Raw genomic sequence first — 19,694 nt, forward strand, 5'->3', positions numbered from 1 at the left:
ATTAGTTGGCGAGTTTCATATACGTGTGGAATACGACTATGATATTACCTGACCTGGGAACCCACCTGATCTCCCGTCGAAAGCTCAATCTCCCCAATTTCGGGGGAAGCACGTACTCGAAATGTACAGGTAACGGCGCGATTTCTGGTAGGAAATATCTGGTCCCGTCCTCCGTTTCCACGAATTGACGACGGAGACTGCCGTAAACGCCTTTACCCTTAATTACCACGCGGCGTAACAGTAAAGTGAACCATACAGTATAATGAACGCGGTAAGTGTAGTAAACTGTTTTAGAAACTCACAAACAAACGTACGCGCTCGAGGAACGTACAATCGCCAAAAAATATTCACTTCGTCTAAAGACAAAATTGCGTTCGCATCGAAATACGAAGCGGTATAATGTTATTTATTCGAATAATTGTGCGATAAAAACGAAAATTAACGTTAGACCAATCAAAGGTACAAAGCAGCTATTAATTCCATTATTTGCGTAATTTCTTGAACAGTTATTGCGTTTGACGAAGGTTCGTGATACAAACATCTAACACAGTCTTGGGTAAATCGACTTGGCATTAACTATGAGCGCGTCATAACCATAGCATGAGAAAATGAAATTCGCTCGTTAATAAGTGTCGTACGTGGTAATTAAAGTCACGCCGGCGTGGCGGCGTGACACGAATATATTACGAACGCTCACGAGAGAGTGATCTAGACACCCCGCTGATATCGTAAAATATATTATAAAATTGGACGTACCTCGCCATACAAATTAATTGAACGATCGCGATTGTCTTTCGTGCACGGACTGTCGCGGACGTCATTCCCCGGCCCCAGGAGGGATAATGCTTCGCCTCAGATTACGTCACGTGTTCACGTAAAAATCAGGACAACGAGCAATTCGATTCCAGCCTTTTCGCTCGGTCACGAGAAGTTGCGCGGCGTTATCTCGGTACAGAAATTTATTTCCTGATTCAACGCTCTATAACTCGATATTCATAGAAAGGAAGGCAAGAAAGCTCCTCGCAACTATTCGATTTCGACGTCGGGTATGACTTTCGCGTTTTCTAAGTGTATTTTTCAACACAACTTCTTTTTTAATTTTTTTTTTAATGCACGTTAATGACGGGAAATCGTTTCAACAATATTATTGGGATTTTTAAACCGAGGGGAAAAAAAAAAGAAATTTAATCGAGAAATTTAATACGAATTTTATGTGAATCACCGACACCGTTCTCGAGGATTTTTATTTTTTTCTTTATTTTAATATTAAAATCAGAGTTGGTGACGTTCACAAGCTACAATTTACAGGCTACAAAAATCGTCCTTGCGTTGAAGTGACCATCGGCGCAGTTCACTTTATTTCCGCTGCGACATTGAGAACATCTACGAGCTGCCCGAAACGCAAGATAAATCTGCTTCGAGAACGAATGTCATCGATATTGGACGGGTTAGCCGCGTTACTTTGTCGCCGTTCAAAATATGACACGGTTACGCTATTTGGCACGCGGTATGCTATTTGGCCGGATTCCTAAAAGTTATCAGCATATATATGCGTGGACAGAACCGAGACACGTACGTATATCCTAGTCCGATGCGCATCATTACAATGTGATATAAAATACACGAGATAAAATAACAAAACTTCAAGTTAAAAAAAATTTGAGATTGGTGATTAATGCGTAATAAAATGCGTAATAAAATAATAATGTGTGATAAAAAAGCTATTTACAAAACTACTATTTTAAAATACAAGCATGTTCAACTTGTGACAGCGTGCAAATAATTTAAAGCTTAAACAAATTATTATTATTACGCACGTTATGAAAAAATTATCGTTTAGCGAGGTAAAAGAAAGAGATAATTCTTCATCACGATTAAAATAAATAAACGATACAATCTAAACTATAACGGTATTTAATAAATAAAAACATATTGCAAGCAATAAAAAGTATGTAGGTAAAAAATTACTTACTTTACTGTTGCTCCGTCGAGGCCTGACGTCTCTCTTAGACTTCCTCCTCCTTTCAGAACATCTGTGGCGCCAGGTTGCATTCTTTTTCCGTACGAGACACTCACTGAAAACACAGATAATAAATTACAATCGCTATATTAGTTGCAGGTCGTTTATTTAATAATATTCGCGTCGAGGAAAATTTTTATCCAAACGAGACTTTTAGAGGAGGTCTGCTTGGATAAGATCTTCGAAATTAAAAAAAAAAAAAAAGGGGGGAAGAGTAATATCTTAATTTAATTTTATTTCGTGTTCAACGGATGCCAAAGATTCTGGCAGCAGCATTGTATCGCGACTATCACCGTAGTTGTAGCGCTTTCAAGGAGAAAAGTGGTATCAGTGCCAAGGTCAGAATACCAGGGCTAACGCGACAACGGAATTCGCAGGACACGCGTCTGGCATTGCGCTAAGTTAGGCACAAGCCCTTCGGATTTTATTACTTGAATGCTTTTCTGCGAGACGCACACGCGGGACGTTTTCCACGTCAGACACGGCGGCGCCGGTAAATTGTCCCTCGCTCCGAAAACCCTGGCCTAAGGGTTAATATACGGGCCGCTGCGAGGAAGCGGGTTCGAGTGATTCACGGTGCGATACGGCCGATGAAACGCGCGATTATTTTAGTCGCGGAAGAGCCGAGACGAATTAATGTTCCGAGGAGGGCGCGCGATATATTCGCGAATCCCGCGGGATCCATCCGTATGGAGTTGTCTGTCGGCGAAACGTGGCATTCTTTGAAAGGGATGAAGGCGACCCTCGTAGTCGCGAAAGGAAGACGCAGACGGTTGTTATCGAGAATGACGGCATGTGGATGCCTTCGCGAAGCGCGCTACCCGATCTCGCAGCCGTTTGGATTGGCAGCTTCGGCACCGATATTGTGTACCCGAGGAAATTGACTGCAGGATCGCGTGGAAAAGAGAAAGAGAGAGAGAGAGAACAAGGCTGTTTGCCAAGAGACATCTTTCACGACGCGATCGATCGACTGCGCGTTACGCTGCAATTATTCGCGATGGGAGAGTGATGCATCGTCCTAGAAGCGGCCGAGCGAGGTTTGCACCTACAATTAAGTAAATAACACGGTCTCGCCACACGAAAAACGACTTATAGTCTTTCAACAATTAAACGTTATTGCCTAGTCGGATCGTTTGGCGCGCGTCGAAAATTGCAACTATACGAAAAGCGAAAACGCCTTGCAAAGAGAGAGTGAGAGAGAGAGAAAAAGAAAAGCGCTCGCAGGTTACGCGAGGGTGAGTTAGAAGAGGCAAACATTCGATATGTTTTCCGCGCAATCACGAGAATCCGGTGTTTGCGCGTATGACCATTTGTCACCTTACCTCGAACGGCCTTTTTTTGCGCGGCGCGATTCAGCAGGGATTTCCGCAATAATATGAAGAAGAGACGAGGACCGACGCGCGAATAAAGGGTTCCCGACACTGGGTAAGAGATAGCGATTAAAAAAAAAGTGGCGGGACAGAAAAAGAAGGGAGAAAAAAGTGCGGCGGGGTGAAGTTCCCCGAGGCTACGACCGCTTCAACGTTACCAGATAAAATTGGCTTCGTAAAGTCGATCGCCGCGGAATGTTCATACCGTTGTGCGTTCGTATTGCCGGCGAGTTTCCACTGCCGAATTTATAATCCCGCGTGCCAGGAGCTTTCAAACGTGACGGCCGATAGTGGCGGCCGACAGCGGCGGCAATATGTGAGGAAAAAAGACTACAGCGAACCCTTTGTGAGAGGCTACCTCGCGCGCGATAAAGCGCAATTCCCGTCCTTACTATTGTACGCTCGCGAATAATTTCGTCGCCGATTACTCGGCCGACCGGAATCCCGAGAGAATGCTATAATCAATATAATTATGGTAAATCTCTAGGTTTCAGCGCCGCTGAGCTGTGAGCTGATATAGTCTACGATTATTTCGATCCGATCGAATGATCGCGACGAAATACAAAAACCATAGTAGAGAGGGAAATAAAAGATATCGCTCGTATGCAAAATTAATATGCCCAATTTACCGTTTTAAGACCAGCTCGCTGACTCCGTATATACGTCGGTTTCTTTCAGATAAGTACTATAAATAGCTGCTCCGAATATATGCCGTTACTTTCGAACTTTTACGTATGTTTTGCACATTAAGCGAGGAGAAAAAAAAAGAATTATGCGCAATATGTTTTTCGAACATTTAAGACGTTCCTCGAAAAGTTTTGTCACGATATATTCGCCGACTCGATGTTATTTTCGACGCGTACACGTGTCGCGCGCGTCACATTAGTCACCGTGGGGGATGTTATATTTTTAATTTTGAAGGAAAGAAACCCGCGGCGCTTTCTCGTGGAATAAGATCGACGATCGACGGTTCGTGAGCGCATTTATCATCTCGTAGAAAAATAAGCGGCGACAGGCCGAGCCTATAACTGCGGTTTTGCATTAAGAATCCCAAGAAATCGATCATACACGTCGGTGCCCGCGGACAAAAATACGCGGTTCGACAGAGCGAGATATTACGCCTCACTCTCACGTTTCTTATCGTTTACTTCTTTATCATCGTCATTCTCGGAGAAATCGATTCCGATTACGCCATTGTTACGCCGACAATTACGACGCAATTAAATTGCGATCGAAAATTTTCTGATTAAATTTTTTCACCTGGGAAAATATTGTTTCAATTTCCAACGGAAAATATCCCCGATCCACGCCCCCATTATAGAACACTTGATGGATATCATCGAAAACAAACTCCGAATCGAAAGCAAAATATTGTCGTAATGTTTTACCGCGCGCGCACCGGCAGGAGCTCGTATACGAGAGATATGCGCGTGTAATTTACCATCTCTTCCGCTAGTAAATGTCGGTAAACGATGCGCGGTATCTCTGGGGCTCATCCGTTTTGCGTAACCCTCGGCTTCCGAGCCCGGCGTTGCCGTAAAGTCGAGGAACCCACCCCACCCACCGCCTGTTCTCCATCTCTCTTTCTTTCTTTGTCTTCCTGTTCGGTCATTTCGAAGAAACTTCCGGTCAGTTCTAACTTTAGACCGGTTTTATTTGTTCTACGAAGCGCCACACGAAAATTCGAACAGGTTGTGCAAAAGCTTTTTATCTTTCCTCCACATTTATTCTAAGTACGTTCTTCTGAACGTCCGAGTACGTTGGTTTACGGTGGAAGCAAAAGTGATCGATGAACGAGCGATTAATATTAACAACGCCGCGTAACTTAAATGTGCAAATTTATCTGAAAATGGAATTTTAATATAGAATCAAAGTCTTCCTTTATAAGTAGTGATTCGGGTTTTAAAAGTACCGTGTATTCTATCGTGGTTCATATCGCGGCGTATCGCGCGATCAACCGACGAACATAAACTGAATTCGCAAATTTCGATCTATCTATCGGATTTTCGTTTATGCCACGCCGTAAACGCCCCGCTATAATGGGAAAATTTTTACGCGCAAGACTCCCTCCGATATCATGCCGGTGCGCACGGATAATGCCGTCGTGTTTTTGTCGTTGAAATAAAAGGCGGGAAAAGGCCGGAGGTGTATACGTCCCTCAACGTCGGGCATCAAGCGAGCTTGCGTCACCGTTCGTAAACGCTGCAGCGTGGAAGGGACATTAGGAGGGAAAATGCAGGAAGAGAAGGAATTTTTCGACGACGCTCTTACGGAAATTAAAGTTTTGACAGGCGGCGCGATAACAGCGAAATAAACTCGCCTAGCTAATTTAATAACGACTAATTGACGTATTGCATTCGCGAGAGATTCGACGTAATGAAACACGTAACACGATAAATGCATTACAGTTGTCTGAAATCGCGGGTGAAACACAGGGGGGGGGGAGTAACGCGGAGGGTTACAAAAATTAGGGGTAAAGAGGACACGCCGGCTACCACAAGTGCCGGTGTAATCGATTTTATTCATCGCGAAATACGTGACACCTGTTCCGGGGCAACAGAGGCGACATTCATATCGATTTCGTGGTATCAACTTTTTTTTTTTCTTTGCGTATTACCTATCTTGCGCGCGGCCAACTTATTCGAACTTTGCTCCGAGCGAGATATCGGTTTTTGGAGCTGGCGCTAGGATAAACCGGAGGTACTATTCTTGTAACTGGCAATCTCGAGGAAACTTCTGGCTAGTATGAAACTCGTTCCTCCGCTTGTATTACGACCACTTGTCCTCTCTGACATCCCGTCCTCAAGCCTTGATGGCCCATCCGACCGGACGGTGAGTTCGTTAGATCCTATCATAGGCAATATCATCGTTTCTTGATACACGGAAAAGCGATACCGTACTTGCCAAATGCACGTAAACCGATCTCTCGGGTTTTTAAGCCCGGACGGTGAATAGCTAAATCGATCGAAAAATAGGTCAGATCCACCGTCGTTAAAAGAAAAAAAAAAATAAATAAAAAAGAAGGAAGAAAGAAAGAATTGAATTTTTTAAAATTACTTCTCTTTCTTGCGTATTGTATTAGCATATTAAGCGTTATCTTGCGCGGTGAAATATCGAATTGTCGAAGAATTTTCTGCAACGTGCTTTTTCAAATAGTACCGTTTGAGGAATCGTAAAGTCGCGTTGCCAGCGAGACGCACACGTTGAATCGTTCCGTTATCGTTATCGCCTCATTATCGATATTGGATTCGTTAATCGCAACGGAGTATGGCCAATCTGGGCGGCACGTGTTTCTGGCTACGCTCTATCGCCCGGTGTCGCAACGGAGGTATAGCTTTCCGCAAGCTGCGCGGCGATAGTAGCCATAAAATCAGGTATGCGCGCGCCGATGAATATTTACGAGTTTTCGCACAGCTGATCACATACCGAACTCGCGTATCGCAGTATGTTCCGCCGCGGTAAAACAATTCGCAACGCAGGTACGAAAAATTAAATTCACCGCGCCTGTCAAATAATTCCTTAAAAGAGATTTGTATTATAATTTTTTTTTTTTTCTGAAAAAATTATCTCGATTCTCTTTGTAAACGATCATTATTTAACAACTAATTGCGTGTCGCGTTGTATCTTTATGTTTGGAACGATACAAAGGTCAGTTTCGCGCCCGTCTTCCGAATTAACGATAAGATCGATGCTTTCGAGCTAAGCGACGAGGTAAGGGGCCAAGGAAACCAAAAGGAGATCAAGTCCGAGACGTCGTGGCCGCGCGCGAGGAAGCATCGAGCTAAGAGGCGAAGGGTGGCGGTGTGCATCGCGCAAGAGCTAGGAAATTGTGTTCCCGCGTTAAAGGAGTGAGAGAGGGACCCTTGCTGAGAGGGAATTATTGAGCTCGGTTCGTCGGGTCGATACCTCTTTCCCAACTCGTCGCCGTTCGCGCGGATGACGAAAGGCCACGCCGCGCTGGCCCTTGTCAGGAAGTCTGTGTCTACTCTTCCTTCGAGATATGCATCCGAGCTTCTTCGCCGCGAGTGGACATCCTTGTCCGCGGCGGCACGTGCAGCTGCCGTTCTCCAGCCGCGGCTCACCGTCGCCTTTGATAAAACAGAGCACGGTGCCGTGAGAATTGCGAGCCACCGTACCTGTGCGGTACCGTGAAACGATAACTGCGGCCGTCGCGTCGATTGATTACGCGCCGATAGTAAAACATCGTCGCCGTCGGAGATGCGGCCGCAATCTGCGCGGGTCGGAGGGCACCGTCGCGTCGTCGGAGATATTTATTTTCGCGACGATTCCGTCGCAACATCAACGCGATAATCAAGCACTCTCGCTTACCGCCGATGAAATGTCGAGCGATGACGCGTTTCGGAAATGCTCGAAGTTAGCTCGTCCTCGGCTTTTTGAGAGCATTATCGTCTCTTCGATGGATGCTATTTCGCACCCAAATCTTATCTCGAAATGAGTTTTTATTCAACGAATAAACGAGCTGATATAAATAAGCGGGGAAGCGGAGTCAGAGAATTCTCTCTTTCCCTGCCTCTTTCTCTCTTTCTTGCGAATTCTCGATATATCGGCTGCTCGCGGTTTTGCGTAAAGTGATAAGTTCGCGATTACGTATCCGCTACTTTGGACAATGACTCGATATGTCGCGACACTTGGCTTAATTTGTTAACATTATCACCCTGTTGCGTTCTTGCACTTTTGACACCAAGTAAATGAAATGTGCCGATAATCGGGCGCCCGCGATTATCGTTATCGTAGGTTAGTCGTCGTTTTGCGATGGTTGCTGAAAACCCATTTTCGACCGGTCTTATTGCAGTGCCGTCGGTATGGCAGCAGACTCCGCTGATACTTCCTTGCTAACAAGCGCCATAGAAGAGGATTCAACGGAAAGCCCGAATGCGACATCCTTGGGAGGGTCCGAGATCCTCCGGCTTCACCAACACCACCATTCCCGCGAGAAGGACACGCCGAGGAAATGCCGAGGGGACCAAAACGGTGCCTTGTTGTGCGATTTCGACGAGGTGATCGATTACGTCGATTACAACAGACTGATTCGCAGCCCGTTATCGAGGATATGCAGTAAGTCCGCGTGCTTCTCTTTTTATAGATTACATACACCTGTGCTCTAATCGTTGATCGAAATCAAACGCGAACGGCGGTAACGACGATAATAACAAGAAGGAGAGAAAGAGAATCTTACGACAAGTAAATTTTAACTTCGACGGGGATACTCGGGGAAATATCTGGGAAGATATCCGCATCGAAAGTCTCAGCTTCGAACGAGTATAATCGCGATAACTCGAAGAAGAGGCGGGAGGAGCTTATGCGATTTCCAACGAATCGATTTCCATGCATCGGATTGCTTTAAGCTCGTATCTCGTGACGCCGCTTATCGCGCCGCGGAAACGGCCGGGTTCGATAACGGAGATTGCACCGAGACAATTTTATAAGTAATCGCTTTCCCGGCGATATTACGACATAAGATGTTACGTTTAATTATCGTCGGTACTCGATACGCTCACTCCGGTTGAGGCACATCGGGAACTTTCGCAGCTTCGACGAGCAAGGCTGATAGGCTCTTAATTTTTTGACGCTACAATAACGCTTGAAACAATAAGCTCACGTTTTTATCTTTGACTTTGTATAGACTTTGCTTACAAAGAACGGAAAGCGCCGGAGAAATCATCAAAGTTCATCTGTAATTAATGTTTACTAATCAATGTCTCTTACATGTCGAGCATTGTTGCAATCTAGGTTTGTTTTATCATAACCCATTTTCTCTTGATCATCTCATTTATATGTTTGCAGTGTAGCTTTGGATATGAGTATATTGTCGATCCGAGGTAAGACGGATAATACTTTTTTATGCGAGTTTTCCCCCCCCTCTCTCTCTCTCTCCCTCCATCCTATCTCATGTATGCGTTCGCATTATTCACACGTTCAACTCGTAGACATCTCGACAAACTTCCATGTCACTAATACGGTAACCTCCCCCCTCTCCCCCCCCCGTTCTCCATTAATGTTAGCAAACTATATCGTACGTTTTTCGCTTTTGCGCTAATAACAGGCTACTTCGAAAGAGGTGTAAACTTGCCGCCGTTTGTGGGAACGCGAATAGCGTAAGGGCGATCAAATAGTTCCCGTGAACGGTGACATTTAATCCTTGCTTAAATCAGCAAGGAGCGGTAAGTCATGCTTACCGGCACGTATGCTTGAATTTGTAATCGTTGTTGTTCGTGTTGCCAAGTTCTGGTTATGTAGGCTTATTAAATTGCAACGTATGCACGGACAGATTATTTTGATTTATACGATATACGTCCCGCACGATATCGTAGCGATAAGAATGGCTTTATACGTATCTAGAAAAACATTGTATTTCTAAAAAAAGAGATCTACTGTTTGTGTTTATTATCTGTGTATACGACATTATATGTATATAGATATATATGTTATATTATTACATTCCGAAACTCGTTCAAGACGTCTTTAAATTGTTTTAAATTCTCTATTTTTATCAGACTCTCTATGTTTTTTTGTTTCTTTGTCAATTTTTATAATCCTTTTTTAATCGATTTTTATATCTAAAAAAATATTGTACATATTTTGAATAAGAATTATTACTTTATAAATAGTTTGTACGAAGTTGATTATGTATACTAAATATTAATACTTTTGCATATATACATACATATTTCTATAAATATATTTCTTCGTATATTTTAAGTGTTTAGCATTATAGCTTTTATATTTTTGACATATATATGCATGTCGAGAGCATGTGCCTTTCGCATTTCGAGGGCAAAATTTTAAGTTCTAGTTATTGAAAATGCGCAATAAGTAACCCCGCGTTAGTAGAGAAACTAGAACTCAGATTGATAAGATAAGGAAACATCAATGAACACAAAACCGTAATAAAAATTAAACACGGGCATCTTTTATCATTCTACTAGATCATAGATAACTGTGTCATCGAAACGTTCGTATTAATCTGACAGAAAATAGAACGAAAAAAAAGGTTGACATTTTACTCTGATTGTATCTCCGTTGTTATTCGTGTCATATCGAAGGTTTCCACTCCGTCATCTTTAATCATTACCGCGCGTTACACGGTCTGAATTATGTGATTAAATTTAATCGCGCCGATCTCACAAATGACTCTATCACACGTTGATTAATTCAACTTGAATAAGTAACTTCCAAGTATTTACGCTTATTGCAGTTTGCACGTAGCACGTAACGAGACTTACGGCAGGAAGAGTGAGTCTCATTTGTCTAATAAACGTGACGCATCATCAAATCGCCTCGAGCGGTTTAGCGAGCGAAGAGAAATAGTAAAAAAAAAAAAAGAATAATAATAAAATAAAATAATTGAACAGATTGCGGCCGCGGGAGTCGGTAAAGCGAGGTAAACGTACTTGGGTTTGTTTAATGCGCAGTTTGTGAACAGACGCGACAGGAAAGTTGAGGAAGCGGATGAGAGTGAACGACCGTGCCGAAAAGCCCGGCGGTCGTTCCTTGCTGTGCGACGCGCGCCTTTTACAGTTAACAAACTCGCTAGGTGATGTGCGATGTATTTTTTTTTTTACGGTGGAATAAAAGTCTTGACGTTAAATCTCAGAATATATGCGAAGGTTCGTCGGAAAAATATGACGCATGGCTGAGACGCGAAGAGCTCTGTACCGAGCGACGTTGCGTCAGATATTAGCACACTTTGCAACACGCTAATTGATAAAAGTCCTGCGAGGAATCGGATGAAATTCGACGCGAAAGCGCAGGCCATCGTCGCGAATCTACGGCCCGCTTTGTCTCTACATAGATCACATACGGAATCGAGGTCGCGGTGCGTGGCAATGCGCGCGGTACTGCTTTATGAGGGACCACCTTCGCCGACGAACCCGAACAAATAAACCGCGAAGAAGGAAGAAATGGAGGAAAAGGAGAAACGAGCGATACGGTTGCCGCGCGGCCACCCACATGCGCCTACCCGAGATATAAATTGCAAGTCAATTATGCACCGTGTGCATCCGTAATCACGGGGTACGCGAGAAAATTCGTTAATTCAGCGCCTCCCATTTTCTCCGGTAGGTAGTTCGGTCTTGATGAAAAATTTATAAGCTGCTCGACAATTTTTTGAGGCACGCGCCAAGATTAATTATCTATTTAAGGCTGCATTTAGAATTCGCGTTCCAGCGTTTTAGCGGGCTACGACTCATACTTATCGAATCGAAAGTGATTACGGACTAGTTGGCATAATTGTTTCACGAGTGAAATAATAACGAAATAATTTTCCTTTTTTACGAGCAAACGCGCACGATGTTTGTCATTATCTTCGCTGGCGCAAATACAACTTTCCACGTGGCCATGCTATACTTGAAGACCGCAAGAGCCGGTGGTATCGTCACGTAAGCGACAAAGGAACAGTGAACGAGAAATCGCAAGATATTATGTCGAAGGTGCCGCCGCATCGTTTTGCGGAGGCAATTTCGTTCGGGCTAATCGGCGCCGCACCGATTACGTCCGCATTTCGCTTTCGCCGTTATACAAGGTGTTGAAAAACTGTCGGTTCGAGCAGAAAGTCGAATAAACGAATGGATCTCAATGTTAGAAATCAATGTCGGCTGATTTTATTCGATGAAAATTCAATTTGTTACAATAAGCTCTCAAAAGTCGTGAGAGCCAAATGATACTCGAATAATAATAACGCGATAAAATCTTATTGGGGGGGAAAAAAATTATGTTGAGTTTATGTGGAGTAAAAAAAAATATCTCAATAAGTTCGTTTGTTTACAGCAAGAAATATCGTTCTGTTGAAATGCGATCACTTTCAAACACCTTGTATAAGACCGGCATGCAGCCAATATTGGTGCCGAGAGGGTTTCATGCACAGAAAGCGGTCTCTCCCTCGGAGATCCCGATGGAACTCATCTCATTAGGTTTTATAGCTCTTTACTTTTGCGGCGGTCGAACGCTTTTTAGTACCGAACCGTCTAGCGGCATTAATCATAAATCCATCTCCCGGGATTCTTCCTCTCGTTTCGTTCCGTTTCGTTTTGTCGTCTTTCAACTGTCTCTTTTTCTCTTTACCGTCGCCGGCTATCGCGTCCTTCTCGAGATCAACACTTACGAATTGCGAAACTTACAAAACGATTACGGCGGCGCGAGTAAAGTAAGTCAGAAATACAAACGTAATTGTCTGCGAAAAATTGTTTCGACGCTCGTTCTTTCCGTTGCTCGCGTTTCAAAGTAAAGACGCGAACGAACGAATTTCGTAATAACGACTAACGACAATCGACGTGGTTTATATGCGATCGTATCTATTGCAACTCTCGAAAAAAATTTTTTTTTTCTTAATACGACGATAAATAATAATTTCGAAGGAAAATTAGTATAAAAAAAATTGAAACTTTTCGATTTAATCTACATGCAAGGTGCGACGCGATGACACCTACGGTGATACAGAGTGAAAACTCATGGGGGGGAAGTGATATTATTAGAAATATCGATATCAGATATCTCGAGCGAACGAGAGAGGCAGAGAGATAGAGGATGAGAGAGATACGCTCTCCCAGCGTCGGGTACCACATGTCTGCGGTTTGTGGCTATAAAATATATGGAAGGAAAATCATCGATCGTCGTTGCCTTCGTCGTGCAACAAGTTAAGACGCTGAATATTATAAAGTTCGGCACAATTTCATTCAGCGAGAGTTCGCTCAGTAAAAATTTGGAACACCTGACGCCTCGTTTCCAGTTGAACGAATTCTTTTTTTTTTTTTTTACGATCGCCGTCGCGGTGATTATTACGGGGCGAAGATAGACTTAATAACGTGATAATTTTTATGGCGCGATAATGAAATGTACTTCCGTGCGAAATTACGAACGCGCCGCAGCGGTTTTGCTCTCAAAAGTTTTATGAAACGTGCACGGTCTTCATAACTTCCGATATCGCGTTCAGATTCGTAATCGTACAAATCTGAGGCATATGCTACCGCGCGAATCATTTGTTCAGCTTGAACATCTCTTTGCTTTCCGCGTATCTCTGGCACGATTGTATCGCTTCGCGATATCGTTTGCTTCGTAATATTTCGAAAACAGCAATGGAATTTGTTTAAGCATTTTTTTTTTATTTTTAATACCACACGATTTTCATCATAGTTTATCTTTCTACGTGCGAAAATTTGCAACGGCATTTATAATTCAAAGAATTCTTGTAGTAAACAGCTGCCGAGTTATTTTTTAACGTCGTTCGTATGCGATGCATGGTGCGAAACTTAACAAGTATGTGTCGCTTTGTCGTGAATCGCTTTAAGATTCGTACGACTCTGATGTAAATATGAATCTGTTATCTAATTAGAGCGCAGATTTTTAATTTTCTTACACGTGTGCTACACTAGCTTTCTATTTCGAAGATAAAAATAATATTCTGACGAAAAGCAATATCTTGTTACGCAACAGTCATGTAATTTTAATAATTTTTTACTTTTCTGGAAACTTAACAAAATTAATTTTAATCTCTTTAATTGTGCGTGTGAGAATCTCACGTTCTCAAGAATGTTCCTGTGCACTTTGCCTTTTTTTTTAGTAAGACCAACGATTGGTTTATCTAATGTATAAATAATTTCAAATTATCTGTTATCGTATCAATAACAAAGAACTCACCGGGCTAACATAATCATCGACCAAAATTACGTGGCGCACGGTGATTTGCTGCGTGCGCGTCACAGTCCCTGATATCACGATCAACTGTTGCGTCAGTTAGAGCTTGTTCGTCAGAATATGTGTCGCGAACGGCCTTCGACGTTATTTCGTGAATATCTCCTCCGAGAAACACCGGTTGAGTGAACGACCGCGAGTGCGTGCACAGCACGAGTACGACTTACATATTTCAATTATCAGTTAATCACCATCGTTAATTACGTCAGTACGTTTAGTTACATTTCGCGCTTCTTCAGTGAAGCCAGAATCAAAATAATTCGTCCGATTTGGTGAATTGAAATTGGAAACAATAAAGTAAGTTATATCGGAAATATTTTTTAATAAAATTTGACTCTAACGGCTCGAACGATTTTTTTTTTCTTTATTTTCTTTGGAATTGTAATTGTAAATTGGAATTGTTAACAAATAATGCATATTCTATTATTTTTAATTAGCTGCATAAGATTAATAGATTTATGTTTTTGTTTTTTTTTATTCCTTTTTTTGCTCGAAATGGATTTCAGTTCGGCAGAGTTTTCGTTTGAGGCTTAATTTCGAAATGTTTAATTTGCAAATACGGAAAACAATTAGACAAATAAACAATTAAACATCGGAGCAATTGCGGGATAAAATTGAAGATATTGAAATCGGATTTTCTTTCCTCAATTTCAAGTAGCCGTTTCTTAATTGTTTTTTAATACGTAGATTACATAGTTATCGAACTTTCATTGCGGAGAAATTAATTGCAAAGCGAGCAGTAAATCGATGAGTAAACGGAAGCCCGGCGAACTTTTCAGTCGTAGCCGCGGGCGATGGATAGAGATCTCAGCCGAGCGTTATCAGACAAGATTAAAGGAAGTAGAAGATATTGCGCGAATAATTCGAGACTTTGTTTGAACAACCTTCAGCTTGTGGAGGTTAACGCGAGGCGTTGCAAATAAATTCCACGCTTTGCATACTGTTACGCCAGCTGTTATTGCCGCGTTATTGACACGAACGTGATGAAGTACGCGCGCGTTGAGTTTTCTTGGTTTTTTTATTCGACACGTTCGTTACATACGTTTTGCAAAAAGTGGTTGCGCCGGGTACGTATGTATTTTCGCGAATAGACATTCCGGGCGTGCGTCTCGATCCTCGTAGTAGGCTCCGCTTCGGCGAAATAAACGGCTGAATGAAAAAGCTTGCATAGATAACGTGCAGATTAGATAAAACGTCGCGCGGATTGCGACACCGGGAGAGGAACGCGTTTTCCCTATCGCGTGTTATCTTTGTCACTCTTGACGCCCGATGGCAGATTCTTCGATATCGCTTTTTTACGTCGGGAAAGGTCAGGAAGTCTAGCGAATCGCGTCGACATAACCGACACGCAATCTCCCACGAGTTATTCGGCCGTGTACGGATTTCAGCGGCTCGTTTTTGCCGAGGGGGAGAAAGGGGCCACGCATCGTGATAACGCGCATTTACTCTTTCACGATAATCAATGTGTCGACGTCACGGTGAAAAATACGCCTGCCGGCTCCGTTCATTATCCCTGGCATATGTTCGCGCCGCCAATATTCTGGGGTGCCGGCGACGATCCGGGTCGCGGCAACAACAAATGACGTCGTTCGCCACGCATGGCATCGCGCATCGATTAATTAATTTCCACCGCGTGTTTACCTTAATTGCGCGTGGCTAGACGCGATGCCGCACGCGCCTGTGGTTTCCGTTGATTAATGGCGCACCGTTAGCGCGACATTTTTGCATGCGATTCTTCTACATTCTTTGCAATGCTGAATATGTCCCTTAACTCCCGACGCTCGGTCACCCGGGCTCGGATGTTTCGCATTCCTCCCATTAACTCGTAGAAAACAATTTGAGGAAAATTCAGCTTATTTTAATTCGCAAAAGGCAGCAATGCGCGTCGCTCGATACTTGATCTCCGTAACTTATTTTTAAGATGAATTCCAAATAGCACAGACACCGAAAAAGTTAAAGCTTGCAATGTGCCATTAAATTAGAAAAAAAAAAAAACATAGTTTTTTATATATATAAAAAAAAAGGATTCGTCGTAGTATTATTTTTCAGCGCGCTCAACTATATATAAACTTGATTTTCGCGTAGCCATATATTATTTCACAATCCCGCTAAGCCCTAAAATTCGATCGGGATAGGGGTGAACAACCCTCGTTCGGAAGCGACTGTCGTGGCTTGAAAAGCACGCCGGACCTTGCCCAACCGATCTCTCGTAGAAACGGAGGGAGAATATGCGTGAAGAGGAAAACGCCGAGTATGATTGTCGTTGCGTGTTATTTGAAACGCGAGGGTGGGTTTCGTTCCAGTAACGTGCATGTAGAATGTATTCCGTTCAGAGTCCCGTCTGCCCGTTACGTACTCGTAACTGCATTTAATTTAATTACCGACTCTTTATAAAGGCTCCACTTAACACGGTATTCACGTTTGGCAGTAAAGACGTTTCTTTCGCATCCGTTTGCATCACGCAGCCAGTCGCACTCGTTCTCCTCCCGTTTTATCCCGCTCAATGTTTCAAGTACCGAACTGTTTGATATTTTTGTATAAAAACTGATTAGAGGAATAACGAAAGAGATTTTAGAATAAAGTAATTAACTGTCGATTGATATCGAAGTAGTATTACTACGGATAATTATTAAACATTTAATATTAAAAGAAATATCGTCGAAATTAAACGTAAAAGTGTACAATCAAAGGTTTGTCTCTGCAAGTTTGAATTGACGCTCGCTCGATTAATAACTAAATTCAATGGAAATTTCATTTAAGCGATCCGATTGTTCTGGGTTTGTGCGACACACCCATGCATCGCTAATGCCGGGATAAACCGATGTAACTCATTCAATACTGATAAACGGATTTCGTGTGAGGGCGGCTTAATAATAATTCGGCTAAAGTCGACGTTCGTTGTGTTGTCCAGGCAACGTATTCCAGCGGTCGATGCCTCCTCTGTTATCATTTGATCTCTCTCTCTCTCTCTCTCTCTATTTTCTATTTCTCTACGGTTTACTTACATTTATATCTTCCGGTTAGATTAGGTTAGGTTGTCTGTCCTTCCATCCTTCCTTCCTTCCTTCCTTCCTTCCTTCCTTCCTTCCTTCCTTCCTTCCTTCCTTCCTTCCTTCCTTCCTTCCTTCCTTCCTTCCTTCCTTCCTTCCTTCCTTCCTTCCTTCCTTCCTTCCTTCCTTCCTTCCGTCCATCCTTCCTTCCTTCCTTCCGACCTTCCTTCCTTCCTTCGTGGCAGTACTCTAGATGATCTCGACGTGTTGTAGCACTTTCAATCACTGAAAACTATATTACATTGTTCTACTGTTTTTATAAGCACTATCACTCGAGAGACGAACGGCCGAAAGAGTGACGGTAAATTATCGCGGCGATTTTGTACGATTAAAATAAAGAAGCGCGACGAGCGATCATTCGTTGTTCACACGAGTAGTCTTTGATCTCGACACAGAAAACTGGCTGTGATGTAAAGCGAGATTACTTTCGATTCTTTGATCAGTTCTCGTTGGCAAAACGGACGATGCCGATAACTCGCGCTCCAAACCAGAAATGAGACGGGCCGCGATACGAAATGTTTCTCCGCGCACTTTGTCTTTTTCAACCTCCTCGAAAAGTCGCTTGCCCGAAACGGAACGAGAATCCCGGCCGCGGCGAAGAAGACGGGCGAGGTGCGGATCCTCACACTCTGACGGTGGCAGTTACCGGAACCTGCCGAAGAAAAATTTTAATGGAAACCGTAATCGAAGATGACCGACGCAATTCCGGCGCAATTCACGTCGGACGCTCCCGCGCGCTCCGCCGACATAACCTTTTCTTTCCGGAGCACTTTTTCGATCCGCGAAACGAAACACAGAACGACGAGTAGAGTAACACGAGTGCAGAGAATGATCGCTCGATCCCGATTTAACGTCGTCGACGCATATTCGAACGCGATACTTTCCTATCCGCGGTCGAAAATACGCGAAATTGCGGAGCGATTAACAACACGTACTCGCGCCCGAGTCTCCGCAATTAGACTGACCGTTAGACATTTCGGGCCTTAGAGAGAAAGAGAGAGAGAGAGAGAGAAAGGAACGCGTAAGAAAGTGAGACAAGCGATAGGAACCGATCGCGAATTGTGTGTTGTCCTTCTCTCGCGCGGCGTTCTCAAGCCCAAAGCTCGACTACCACCGAGCTCTGTTTACAATTTTTTAGACTCGCTCGCCGAGTTCTGTTTACGTTATTTAGACTCGCTCGCCGAGCTCTACGTTGTTTAGACTCGCTTGCCGAGCTTGAGACTTCCCTTAAAACATTTAAATATTGAGACCGAGCATATTGTTTCGTAATAAAACTTCTGTTCGAGCAAACCCCAAAATTATTAAATGCATACCAATTTTTATTAACGTAAAAGAAGGAAGAGCGAATAACGCGCGTGAAACGTGCGGTCTGCAATGTCTCGTTAAAAAGAGAATCTAATGAAATTGTCGTCGTATTCCGCGATGTCTTTTACTTGGTTGATGACTTGTATTCAAAATTTTTTTTCTCAACAATAATGCAAAATGACACACGTACCGTTTATTGCAAAAGCATTTCTTCGTAGAATAATTTACATTGCAAATGAGTAATAAGTCCAACCCGCACAGACAGTTCCTACCTTCCGCATTCATTAGCATTAGTTAACGTGAAAGCCACCGACTAACACGCGCATAACTAATTACTCTTATCGTCCATCTTTTTCCGTCAAGGTCGCTTGAATCTATGAATAATTAGAAGCGCGAAAACACCGCCGGGAGTTTCTCTCTAACAGAAAACTTTTCTTTGCCATTTCCTCGTGAATCGAAGCGATCGAGCCGATTTAAAAAAGTCAAATTACGAAGCAAATAAATTAATAATTATATATTGTCAGTCACAATTAATATAGTATTATTTATTATTGACTGCGCGTAAAAAATCAATCGATATGCTATCGCATAACGAATGCAAGTGGCGCATAATTCGTCATCGACGACAGACAGACGTACAAGTAAACGCGTGGTATTAATGATCGCGTGAAACACGTTATATCGTTATCATTCATTCATTCTCTTTTCTCTTTCCCTTTCCCAGACATTCGTTTTCTTTCCCGTGCCCGATCCAGAGAATCTATCGATCGACGAGCGCGACCGTATCCCCTCACTTTGTATTCCCGAGCGACTCGAGCCTCTCTCATTTCATCAGGGTCAAAGAAATGCTGCCGCGAAGAAACAAAATATAAATGTTCTCCCTTCTGATTTATCGAGATTTCGCGTAACATCCGGTTTTAGATCTCGGGCGCCTCGTGGTCCACTATCAACGTTCGTCTCGCGCCTCGCCTTTCCTCCCGTCCAGCTGATGATGCCGCCGCTGGCTGCTGCTCCACGTGGCGCAGGCGTGGGTTTGTTGTTTCTCCGTCGCGCTCGCACGCTCGAAGTTCTCGAGCCGCTGCGACACGTCTCCGTTTCTCCCGCGCGTTTTCTCTCGGCGTACTTTACGCGCTCAGCCCACCTTTCTCGCCCTCTTCGCGTCGCGCGGCGCCGACTCCGTCATCGCCGGCAAGCGAAGCAGTGCCGACGACCGCGCGTGTTGCATTTATTGAACCGATCTGG

The 19,694-nt window shown here is 43.4% G+C and overlaps 1 protein-coding gene and 1 long non-coding RNA gene across 6 annotated transcripts in view; one reads left to right on the forward strand and one right to left on the reverse strand.

Moving 5' to 3' along the window:
• The window catches only part of LOC139113585 (growth factor receptor-bound protein 14), a 232,492-nt gene that overhangs the window by 37,716 nt on the left and 175,082 nt on the right, over positions 1-19,694 (forward strand). For 4 of the 5 annotated variants that reach the window (XM_070674820.1, XM_070674816.1, XM_070674817.1 and 1 more), the window contains one exon: positions 8,204-8,466. In XM_070674820.1, coding sequence (XP_070530921.1) covers positions 8,214-8,466 — 253 coding nt within the window. In that variant the 5' untranslated portion in view covers positions 8,204-8,213. Of the gene's footprint in view, positions 1-8,203; positions 9,573-19,694 lie in introns of those variants that run through there. The other variant, XM_070674823.1, reaches the window with a different exon arrangement.
• On the reverse strand, positions 1,265-17,912 carry LOC139113590 (uncharacterized). Its single transcript, XR_011547726.1, has 2 exons — positions 17,103-17,912; positions 1,265-2,075 (listed from the first exon to the last, which is right to left on the reverse strand). It is a non-coding gene; the product is annotated as an uncharacterized lncRNA (long non-coding RNA).

This window comes from Cardiocondyla obscurior, linkage group LG03 (genome assembly GCF_019399895.1).
Source record: "Cardiocondyla obscurior isolate alpha-2009 linkage group LG03, Cobs3.1, whole genome shotgun sequence".
Lineage (NCBI taxonomy): Eukaryota > Metazoa > Arthropoda > Insecta > Hymenoptera > Formicidae > Cardiocondyla > Cardiocondyla obscurior.